The following is a 12,746-nucleotide window of genomic DNA, read 5'->3' on the forward strand; positions in this document are numbered from 1 at the left end:
AAGTCAGAAATAATCCACACGCACACACAGTCACTCACTGCCTGCACTGCTACAGAAGCCGCATCTTCCTTTGCACATTTCAGATTTGGGTGGGTTATATTGTTTCTGTGCAGGGTAAATACTGGATGCTTTATTTTTACACTGCAAGTTAGATTTCAGTTTGAACACACCCCACTACAAAATGGTGCAGTTTTCATGAAAATCGGTTAAGTGGTTTTTGCGCCAACTTGGAGCAAATAGACACAACGTTCTTATATTAGTCTTGATTATATAGATCAATAATACACAGTGTATGGGATATCAATGACAAACCTCTGCTCTACGTCAAAGAATCCAAAGATATGCAAAAGTAATTTAGAAAAGGAGGGCGACAGTAAACAGAATGAAACGAGTACACGTGTAATATGTAGAGATGAGCGCCTGAAATTTTTCGGGTTTTGTGTTTTGGTTTTGGGTTCGGTTCCGCGGCCGTGTTTTGGGTTCGAACGCGTTTTGGCAAAACCTCACCGAATTTTTTTTGTCGGATTCGGGTGTGTTTTGGATTCGGGTGTTTTTTTCAAAAAACACTAAAAAACAGCTAAATCATAGAATTTGGGGGTCATTTTGATCCCAAAGTATTATTAACCTCAAAAACCATAATTTACACTCATTTTCAGTCTATTCTGAATACCTCACACCTCACAATATTATTTTTAGTCCTAAAATTTGCACCGAGGTCGCTGTGTGAGTAAGATAAGCGACCCTAGTGGCCGACACAAACACCGGGCCCATCTAGGAGTGGCACTGCAGTGTCACGCAGGATGTCCCTTCCAAAAAACCCTCCCCAAACAGCACATGACGCAAAGAAAAAAAGAGGCGCAATGAGGTAGCTGTGTGAGTAAGATTAGCGACCCTAGTGGCCGACACAAACACCGGGCCCATCTAGGAGTGGCACTGCAGTGTCACGCAGGATGGCCCTTCCAAAAAACCCTCCCCAAACAGCACATGACGCAAAGAAAAAAAGAGGCGCAATGAGGTAGCTGTGTGAGTAAGATTAGCGACCCTAGTGGCCGACACAAACACCGGGCCCATCTAGGAGTGGCACTGCAGTGTCACGCAGGATGTCCCTTCCAAAAAACCCTCCCCAAACAGCACATGACGCAAAGAAAAAAAGAGGCGCAATGAGGTAGCTGTGTGAGTAAGATTAGCGACCCTAGTGGCCGACACAAACACCGGGCCCATCTAGGAGTGGCACTGCAGTGTCACGCAGGATGTCCCTTCCAAAAAACCCTCCCCAAACAGCACATGACGCAAAGAAAAAAAGAGGCGCAATGAGGTAGCTGTGTGAGTAAGATTAGCGACCCTAGTGGCCGACACAAACACCGGGCCCATCTAGGAGTGGCACTGCAGTGTCACGCAGGATGGCCCTTCCAAAAAACCCTCCCCAAACAGCACATGACGCAAAGAAAAAAAGAGGCGCAATGAGGTAGCTGTGTGAGTAAGATTAGCGACCCTAGTGGCCGACACAAACACCGGGCCCATCTAGGAGTGGCACTGCAGTGTCACGCAGGATGTCCCTTCCAAAAAACCCTCCCCAAACAGCACATGACGCAAAGAAAAAAAGAGGCGCAATGAGGTAGCTGTGTGAGTAAGATTAGCGACCCTAGTGGCCGACACAAACACCGGGCCCATCTAGGAGTGGCACTGCAGTGTCACGCAGGATGTCCCTTCCAAAAAACCCTCCCCAAACAGCACATGACGCAAAGAAAAAAAGAGGCGCAATGAGGTAGCTGACTGTGTGAGTAAGATTAGCGACCCTAGTGGCCGACACAAACACCGGGCCCATCTAGGAGTGGCACTGCAGTGTCACGCAGGATGTCCCTTCCAAAAAACCCTCCCCAATCAGCACATGATGCAAAGAAAAAGAAAAGAAAAAAGAGGTGCAAGATGGAATTGTCCTTGGGCCCTCCCACCCACCCTTATGTTGTATAAACAAAACAGGACATGCACACTTTAACCAACCCATCATTTCAGTGACAGGGTCTGCCACACGACTGTGACTGATATGACGGATTGGTTTGGACCCCCCCCAAAAAAGAAGCAATTAATCTCTCCTTGCACAAACTGGCTCTACAGAGGCAAGATGTCCACCTCATCTTCACCCTCCGATATATCACCGTGTACATCCCCCTCCTCACAGATTATCAATTCGTCCCCACTGGAATCCACCATCTCAGCTCCCTGTGTACTTTGTGGAGGCAATTGCTGCTGGTCAATGTCTCCGCGGAGGAATTGATTATAATTCATTTTAATGAACATCATCTTCTCCACATTTTCTGGATGTAACCTCGTACGCCGATTGCTGACAAGGTGAGCGGCGGCACTAAACACTCTTTCGGAGTACACACTTGTGGGAGGGCAACTTAGGTAGAATAAAGCCAGTTTGTGCAAGGGCCTCCAAATTGCCTCTTTTTCCTGCCAGTATAAGTACGGACTGTGTGACGTGCCTACTTGGATGCGGTCACTCATATAATCCTCCACCATTCTATCAATGTTGAGAGAATCATATGCAGTGACAGTAGACGACATGTCCGTAATCGTTGTCAGGTCCTTCAGTCCGGACCAGATGTCAGCATCAGCAGTCGCTCCAGACTGCCCTGCATCACCGCCAGCGGGTGGGCTCGGAATTCTGAGCCTTTTCCTCGCACCCCCAGTTGCGGGAGAATGTGAAGGAGGAGATGTTGACAGGTCGCGTTCCGCTTGACTTGACAATTTTGTCACCAGCAGGTCTTTCAACCCCAGCAGACCTGTGTCTGCCGGAAAGAGAGATCCAAGGTAGGCTTTAAATCTAGGATCGAGCACGGTGGCCAAAATGTAGTGCTCTGATTTCAACAGATTGACCACCCGTGAATCCTTGTTAAGCGAATTAAGGGCTGCATCCACAAGTCCCACATGCCTAGCGGAATCGCTCCCTTTTAGCTCCTTCTTCAATGCCTCCAGCTTCTTCTGCAAAAGCCTGATGAGGGGAATGACCTGACTCAGGCTGGCAGTGTCTGAACTGACTTCACGTGTGGCAAGTTCAAAGGGCATCAGAACCTTGCACAACGTTGAAATCATTCTCCACTGCACTTGAGACAGGTGCATTCCACCTACTATATCGTGCTCAATTGTATAGGCTTGAATGGCCTTTTGCTGCTCCTCCAACCTCTGAAGCATATAGAGGGTTGAATTCCACCTCGTTACCACTTCTTGCTTCAGATGATGGCAGGGCAGGTTCAGTAGTTTTTGGTGGTGCTCCAGTCTTCTGTACGTGGTGCCTGTACGCCGAAAGTGTCCCGCAATTTTTCTGGCCACCGACAGCATCTCTTGCACGCCCCTGTCGTTTTTTAAAAAATTCTGCACCACCAAATTCAAGGTATGTGCAAAACATGGGACGTGCTGGAATTTGCCCATATTTAATGCACACACAATATTGCTGGTGTTGTCCGATGCCACAAATCCACAGGAGAGTCCAATTGGGGTAAGCCATTCCGCGATGATCTTCCTCAGTTGCCGTAAGAGGTTTTCAGCTGTGTGCGTATTCTGGAAAGCGGTGATACAAAGCGTAGCCTGCCTAGGAAAGAGTTGGCGTTTGCGAGATGCTGCTACTGGTGCCGCCGCTGCTGTTCTTGCGGCGGGAGTCCATACATCTACCCAGTGGGCTGTCACAGTCATATAGTCCTGACCCTGCCCTGCTCCACTTGTCCACATGTCCGTGGTTAAGTGGACATTGGGTACAACTGCATTTTTTAGGACACTGGTGAGTCTTTTTCTGACGTCCGTGTACATTCTCGGTATCGCCTGCCTAGAGAAGTGGAACCTAGATGGTATTTGGTAACGGGGGCACACTGCCTCAATAAATTGTCTAGTTCCCTGTGAACTAACGGCGGATACCGGACGCACGTCTAACACCAACATAGTTGTCAAGGACTCAGTTATCCGCTTTGCAGTAGGATGACTGCTGTGATATTTCATCTTCCTCGCAAAGGACTGTTGAACAGTCAATTGCTTACTGGAAGTAGTACAAGTGGGCTTACGACTTCCCCTCTGGGATGACCATCGACTCCCAGCGGCAACAACAGCAGCGCCAGCAGCAGTAGGCGTTACACGCAAGGATGCATCGGAGGAATCCCAGGCAGGAGAGGACTCGTCAGAATTGCCAGTGACATGGCCTGCAGGACTATTGGCATTCCTGGGGAAGGAGGAAATTGACACTGAGGGAGTTGGTGGGGTGGTTTGCGTGAGCTTGGTTACAAGAGGAAGGGATTTACTGGTCAGTGGACTGCTTCCGCTGTCACCCAAAGTTTTTGAACTTGTCACTGACTTATTATGAATGCGCTGCAGGTGACGTATAAGGGAGGATGTTCCGAGGTGGTTAACGTCCTTACCCCTACTTATTACAGCTTGACAAAGGGAACACACGGCTTGACACCTGTTGTCCGCATTTCTGGTGAAATACCTCCACACCGAAGAGCTGATTTTTTTGGTATTTTCACCTGGCATGTCAACGGCCATATTCCTCCCACGGACAACAGGTGTCTCCCCGGGTGCCTGACTTAAACAAACCACCTCACCATCAGAATCCTCCTGGTCAATTTCCTCCCCAGCGCCAGCAACACCCATATCCTCCTCATCCTGGTGTACTTCAACACTGACATCTTCAATCTGACTATCAGGAACTGGACTGCGGGTGCTCCTTCCAGCACTTGCAGGGGGCGTGCAAATGGTGGAAGGCGCATGCTCTTCACGTCCAGTGTTGGGAAGGTCAGGCATCGCAACCGACACAATTGGACTCTCCTTGTGGATTTGGGATTTCAAAGAACGCACAGTTCTTTGCGGTGCTTTTGCCAGCTTGAGTCTTTTCAGTTTTCTAGCGAGAGGCTGAGTGCTTCCATCCTCATGTGAAGCTGAACCACTAGCCATGAACATAGGCCAGGGCCTCAGCCGTTCCTTGCCACTCCGTGTGGTAAATGGCATATTGGCAAGTTTACGCTTCTCCTCCGACAATTTTATTTTAGGTTTTGGAGTCCTTTTTTTACTGATATTTGGTGTTTTGGTTTTGACATGCTCTGTACTATGCCATTGGGCATCGGCCTTGGCAGACGACGTTGCTGGCATTTCATCGTCTCGGCCATGACTAGTGGCAGCAGCTTCAGCACGAGGTGGAAGTGGATCTTGATCTTTCCCTAATTTTGGAACCTCAACATTTTTGTTCTCCATATTTTAATAGGCACAACTAAAAGGCACCTCAGGTAAACAATGGAGATGGATGGATTGGATACTAGTATACAATTATGGACGGGCTGCCGAGTGCCGACACAGAGGTAGCCACAGCCGTGAACTACCGCACTGTACTGTGTCTGCTGCTAATATATAGACTGGTTGATAAAGAGATAGTATACTCGTAACTAGTATGTATGTATAAAGAAAGAAAAAAAAACCACGGTTAGGTGGTATATACAATTATGGACGGGCTGCCGAGTGCCGACACAGAGGTAGCCACAGCCGTGAACTACCGCACTGTACTGTGTCTGCTGCTAATATATAGACTGGTTGATAAAGAGATAGTATACTCGTAACTAGTATGTATGTATAAAGAAAGAAAAAAAAACCACGGTTAGGTGGTATATACAATTATGGACGGGCTGCCGAGTGCCGACACAGAGGTAGCCACAGCCGTGAACTACCGCACTGTACTGTGTCTGCTGCTAATATATAGACTGGTTGATAAAGAGATAGTATACTCGTAACTAGTATGTATGTATAAAGAAAGAAAAAAAAACCACGGTTAGGTGGTATATACAATTATGGACGGGCTGCCGAGTGCCGACACAGAGGTAGCCACAGCCGTGAACTACCGCACTGTACTGTGTCTGCTGCTAATATATAGACTGGTTGATAAAGAGATAGTATACTCGTAACTAGTATGTATGTATAAAGAAAGAAAAAAAAACCACGGTTAGGTGGTATATACAATTATGGACGGGCTGCCGAGTGCCGACACAGAGGTAGCCACAGCCGTGAACTACCGCACTGTACTGTGTCTGCTGCTAATATATAGACTGGTTGATAAAGAGATAGTATACTCGTAACTAGTATGTATGTATAAAGAAAGAAAAAAAAACCACGGTTAGGTGGTATATACAATTATGGACGGGCTGCCGAGTGCCGACACAGAGGTAGCCACAGCCGTGAACTACCGCACTGTACTGTGTCTGCTGCTAATATATAGACTGGTTGATAAAGAGATAGTATACTCGTAACTAGTATGTATGTATAAAGAAAGAAAAAAAAACCACGGTTAGGTGGTATATACAATTATGGACGGGCTGCCGAGTGCCGACACAGAGGTAGCCACAGCCGTGAACTACCGCACTGTACTGTGTCTGCTGCTAATATATAGACTGGTTGATAAAGAGATAGTATACTCGTAACTAGTATGTATGTATAAAGAAAGAAAAAAAAACCACGGTTAGGTGGTATATACAATTATGGACGGGCTGCCGAGTGCCGACACAGAGGTAGCCACAGCCGTGAACTACCGCACTGTACTGTGTCTGCTGCTAATATAGACTGGTTGATAAAGAGATAGTATACTACTAATATTATATATACTGGTGGTCAGGTCACTGGTCACTAGTCACACTGGCAGTGGCACTCCTGCAGCAAAAGTGTGCACTGTTTTAATATAATATTATGTACTCCTGGCTCCTGCTATAACCTATAACTGGCACTGCAGTAGTGCTCCCCAGTCTCCCCCACAATTATAAGCTGTGTGAGCTGAGCAGTCAGACAGATATATAATATATATAGATGATGCAGCACACTGGCCTGAGCCTGAGCAGTGCACACAGATATGGTATGTGACTGACTGAGTCACTGTGTGTATCGCTTTTTTCAGGCAGAGAACGGATATATTAAATAAACTGCACTGTGTGTCTGGTGGTCACTCACTATATAATATATTATGTACTCCTGGCTCCTGCTATAACCTATAACTGGCACTGCAGTAGTGCTCCCCAGTCTCCCCCACAATTATAAGCTGTGTGAGCTGAGCAGTCAGACAGATAATCAGATATATATAATATTATATATAGATAATAGATGATGCAGCACACTGGCCTGAGCCTGAGCAGTGCACACAGATATGGTATGTGACTGAGTCACTGTGTGCTGTGTATCGCTTTTTTCAGGCAGAGAACGGATTATAAATAAAACTGGTGGTCACTATCAGCAAAACTCTGCACTGTACTGAGTACTCCTAATGCTCCCCAAAATTAGTAAATCAAGTGTCTCTCTAATCTATTCTAAACGGAGAGGACGCCAGCCACGTCCTCTCCCTATCAATCTCAATGCACGTGTGAAAATGGCGGCGACGCGCGGCTCCTTATATAGAATCCGAGTCTCGCGATAGAATCCGAGCCTCGCGAGAATCCGACAGCGTCATGATGACGTTCGGGCGCGCTCGGGTTAACCGAGCAAGGCGGGAAGATCCGAGTCGCTCGGACCCGTGAAAAAAAACATGAAGTTCGTGCGGGTTCGGATTCAGAGAAACCGAACCCGCTCATCTCTAGTAATATGTATACACTTATTTCTGCTGTATCCCCATCTGACCGTCAGACAGGACTGCGGCAGCAGCAGGTATAGCTAGTCCCACAGGGACCTGGCAGCTACAGAAAGGTAGTCAGAGCTCTGGCTGGTCACTAGTGACAAGCAGACAACGGAACCCGATTATAATTTATAATAGGTGAGTGGGGTAAATGAAAATACTGTAATTTGCTAAGTACTGTCATTCTATACCAATTATTCGATCCTTAAAGATCCCCCCAGTAATACTGTAGCATACATCCCAGTATTCATAATACTGAATAGGAAATAAGGCGTGACTGCTGCATTCTAGGCGTAGTGGTCGAGTCAATTAGTGTGACCATGACCTCTAAAGGGGCATGCTTTGTACTTAGCACTGGTGGCACCCACCTCTGCTGCCTGAGTCCGGAGAAATACCACCCTCAAATCAGACGGGTCGGACCCCACCCCCCAAATCACTGAGTTTTGGAGGTAAGCTTATTATAGGCATCCTGACATTAGAGCCTGAATGTAAACTTTTTTTTATATTTTGAGCAACTGTATTTTGGTCATAAACCATTTGTGTGTCCTCCGACGGGGTTCAGTATGTAATGTCGATGGTCAGAATTTCCGACAGACCCGTAGTTAGCACCCTAAACTACCCCTTTTCCCTACCCTAACCCTCCCTTGTGGGTGCCTAACCCTAACCCTCCCCGAGAATGTCTAACCCTAACCCTCCCTTACCCGCTGCCTAAACTTAACCCTCCCCACTTGGTTCCTAACCCTAGCCTCCCTTCTAAATGCCTAACCCTAACCTTAGCTCCCCGGTACCTAACCCTGACCTTTTCATCCCTAACCCCCTTCTCCTGCATGAACCTAACATCCCCCCCCCCCCTCCCGTGCGGCAGTACGCGAGCACGTCCTGCTTAGGGGACGATCGTTATTCTCGGCGTCAGTATTAAGATGTCGGGAATCTCAGCGGTATCAGCCTTTTCACGACAGGATTATGGCCGTTGAGCGAGATTCCTGCGTCTGTATTTTGTCCGCAGTGATCCCGCCCGGCGGCATTTTAACTGCGTCCCCTCCGACGCCACACAATCTAAGTGAACGGGTGAAATGTAAGAAGCACAGTAAGAAGATACAGTAACGCTTGGTGCTTTTGTTTGGCCACAGAATTCAGCCAGTGCATTATCACATATAGTATATTAAGACTAAACAGAATAAATAGGAATCCGGTGAAATATGTATCTTATTAACCTGTCACATTAAAGCCGTCTGATCTCTGACACCAAACTGTTCGAGAAGATCCCTTCCACGGACTGGCTAACCATTTGTATTCAAAGCACTGTCCATCTGTGTAGAGAGTTCGGGATAATGGGAATGTATTAGTATTGTTAGTACTGAGTAATAGTAACAGTAATAATCCTGTATTCTGCTCAGGGACAATTCCATGACTCTCACCAAACACAATAGGTGGCCATGGCTTGGGGTATACACCTTAAACTAAGCATTATGAACACCTCTCAGACAGGTATACACAAATAAAGTTAATATTTTAGTTTTTATGTTAGCGCAATGTATTTCGACGCTCTCGTACCCAGCCTACACTCGGGGACCCAGGAACGTCTCACCCACCTTCACATGGTTTCGTTTCCAAAATTTGCTCTGGGCAAAGATGTTGGTTTTCCATCTCCTGGATTATTACTGCCCTTGATCGCACCTTTACCCCTGGAAAGCCCAGGTCTTGTCCATTGACGCAAGTCAGCTGGCATAAACTCCATTCAGACCACTCATTCAAATAGCAGTCACCTATTAAATGCAAAATAACAATGCTGGGGTTAATTAAAATTTGCTTAAGTGCAAGGGCGTAGCTACAATAGGTGCAGGGGATGTGGGTGCTATGGGGCCCGCCCAGTCTTTGAGGCCTGGCCCTTCCCCTGCATCTAGCTGTTAAGCCCCACTGGCTGCTTTTACCTCTTATAAGTGTGCTGCTGCACTGCAGCCACGCCTACTTACCTGGCTGACTCCGCCTCTCCTGAGTCCTAACTAATGCTGGGAGGAGATATGGTTGAGTTTACAGGGACATCCCCGGACCATGGCCGCCCCTCCCCCCAGCTTCTATGAGGAGAGAGACAAGACGGACTCGGCTGGGACACTTCTAACAGGTAAAAAAGCAGCCTACCATTGGGCCCCAATGGTGAGTACCCCCACACTGCTGGTAGTCGAATTGAGGGGGGGGTCTTAAAGTAGTTGGGAGGGATCTTTGAGTAGTCCACCGGGTGGAATCAGCTCTAAGCAGTCAGTTGAGGGGGGGGGGGGCTAGAAATGATGCTATGTGGCTCAAATTGGCATAGCTACACCCCTGTTTAACTGTAAAGAAGGAACGCAGTGCAATCTGTAGGCTACACTCTGCAATGTGCTCCCCAGAGCACCCTAATATTACTGTCAGAATATTGGGGGGGGGGGGGGGGGGTTAGTAGGATTTAGAAGAATCTGTAAACTTCCTGCTAAGAAAACCCACAATGCTCCAGAACTAACCCTGATAAGCAGCCCTCAGAGCCACGATGACACATGGGTTCAGGAACTTATCCTGGTTGCTATGTGTTATCGCCCGAAAACAGGACATTTTTCAGCGGATAAAAATGGGCTATAATTGGATACCCCGATAATGATCATCGGTCAAAAAATTTTCACTCAACAAAATAGTGCACCTAATTGGATACCCCCTATATACGTAGAAATCTGCAGAACGCAGCGACAATCTGCATCTTTCAAGATTTTCTATCCAATTAAAATATACGTCTCAAAATAAATTTTTGGCGACAACTTTTTGGTACATAGTCATTTAATGATAAAAGTCTAATATATGTCGTTGGTTTCAACAAACATGTCAAGAAAGATCCATCATTATTAATTGATCTTAAAAGAAAAAGGCAGGATGATACTTCAGTTAGATAATTCCCTTTGAATTGAATATAGCTGTGTTGTATATGAACGTCACATACATCAGTATTTATAGTGTAATAATAGTGATATACTGTAATATTTACTTAAGATCCAATATATTTCACAATTATTTGCACCATGTGGACTTGCAACATTATGGGACCTACATAGTCTATGCCAGCACCCAGTCCCGCCCACTGTCTTGACGGCCCTATACAATAATGATGCCGCATCACCTTTCATTTCACATAGCATATTGAAATAGATTTTAATGAAAGTTCTCCAGGAAATGTGCAGTGTGTATGGATGCCTCGTCCTACCTGGACAGGGCAAAGTGCAGGACTCCTCAAGCACAATGTTCTTGTCTCCGCTGACCAGCAGTTCTATGTCCCCACAGAATTCCTCATCCACCACCTTTCCAGAGTCTTCCCGAGATCCATCATACACCACACAGGAAATGTTCCTGAACCTGGTGCCCTCCCCACACTGAGCGTCCTAACAGGAAATATAAGGGATAGCTTACATTACATACAGTATACCCTTCCTCCTTCCACGTACACTCTGCCTCCTTCCGCCTACACTCTGCCTCCTTCCGCCTACACTCTGCCTCCTTCCGCCTACACTCTACCTCCTTCTTCTTACACTCTACCTCCTTCTTCTTACACTCTACCTCCTTCTGCCTACACTCTACCTCCTTCTTCTTACACTCTACCTCCTTCTGCCTACACTCTACCTCCTTCTGCCTACACTCTACCTCCTGCTTCTTACACTCTACCTCTTTCTTCTTACACTCTACCTCCTTCTTCCTACACTCTACCTCCTTCTTCTTACACTCTACCTCCTTCTGCCTACACTCTACCTCCTTCTGCCTACACTCTACCTGCCTACACTCTACCTCCTTCTGCCTACACTCTACCTCCTTCTGCCTACACTCTACCTCCTTCTGCCTACACTCTACCTCCTTCCGCCTACACTCTACCTCCTTCCGCCTACACTCTACCTCCTTCCGCCTACACTCTACCTCCTTCTTCTTACACTCTACCTCTTTCTGCGAACACTCAACCTCCTTCTGCCTACATTCTCCTTCTGCCTACATTCTCCTTCTGCCTACACTCTCCTTTTGCCTACACTCTCCTTCTGCCTACACTCAACCTCATTCTGCCTACACTCAACCTCCTTCTGCCCACACTCAACCTCCTTCTGCCCACACTCAACCTCCTTCTGCCCACACTCAACCTCCTTCTTCTTACACTCTCCCTCCTTCTTCTTACACTCTCCCTCCTTCTTTCTACCTCCTTCTTCTTACACTCTACCTCCTTCTTCTTACACTCTACCTCCTTCCACCTACACTCTACCTCCTTCTTACACTCTACCTCCTTCTGCGTACATTCTACCTCCTTCTTACACTCTACCTCCTCCTTCTTACACTCTACCTCTTTCTGCATACAGTCAACCTCCTTCTGCCTACACTCAACCTCCTTCTGCCTACACTCTCCCTCCTTCCGCCTACACTCTACCTTCTTCCATCTACACTCTACCTCATTCCGCCAACACCAGGGATGGGAAACCTTCGGCCCTCCAGCTGTTGTTGAACTACACATCCTAGCATGCCCTGCAACAGTTTTAGCTTGGCCAAATAGTAAAACTGTAGCAAGGCATGCTGGTATGTGTAGTTCAACAACAGCTGGAGGGCCGAAGGTTCCCCATCCCTGCCCTACACTCTACCTCCTTCCACATGCACTCAACCTCCTTCCACCTACACACTACCTCTTTTTGCTTACACTCTACCTCCTTCCAAATAAAATCAACCTCCTTCAACGAACACTCTACCTCCAACTACACTCCGTCCAAGTATACTCTACCTCCATTTTGTCTACACTCTACCCCCTGCCAAAGAACTCAACCTTCTTCAGTGTACACTCTACCTACACTCTTTCTGCGTACTCTACCTCCTATTCGTCTACACTCTACCTCCTTTTCATCTACATCCTTCTGCTTCTGTGTACATGCTACTTCCTGCAGTGTACACTCTACCTCCTTCTGTGTACACTCTACTCCCTTATTGCCTACACTCTACCTCCTTCCGCTTACACTCTATTTTGTTCCATGTACACTCTACCGCCTGCTGTGTACACTCTACCTCCTTCCGCCTACACTCTACCTCCTTCCGCTTACACTCTACCTCCTTCCGCTTACACTCTACCTCCTTCCGCTTA

At 47.1% G+C, this 12,746-nt stretch overlaps 1 protein-coding gene across 1 annotated transcript in view; it reads right to left on the minus strand.

Moving 5' to 3' along the window:
* THSD7A (thrombospondin type 1 domain containing 7A) overlaps positions 1-12,746 on the minus strand; it is a 430,207-nt gene that overhangs the window by 12,967 nt on the left and 404,494 nt on the right. The window contains exons 22-24 of the mRNA XM_063924405.1: positions 10,851-11,025; positions 9,220-9,393; positions 8,842-8,937 (exon numbers count right to left, since the gene is read on the minus strand). Coding sequence (XP_063780475.1) covers positions 8,842-8,937; positions 9,220-9,393; positions 10,851-11,025 — 445 coding nt within the window. The remainder of the gene's footprint in view (positions 1-8,841; positions 8,938-9,219; positions 9,394-10,850; positions 11,026-12,746) is intronic.

This window comes from Pseudophryne corroboree, chromosome 5, assembly GCF_028390025.1.
Source record: "Pseudophryne corroboree isolate aPseCor3 chromosome 5, aPseCor3.hap2, whole genome shotgun sequence".
Classification (NCBI taxonomy): Eukaryota; Metazoa; Chordata; class Amphibia; order Anura; family Myobatrachidae; genus Pseudophryne; species Pseudophryne corroboree.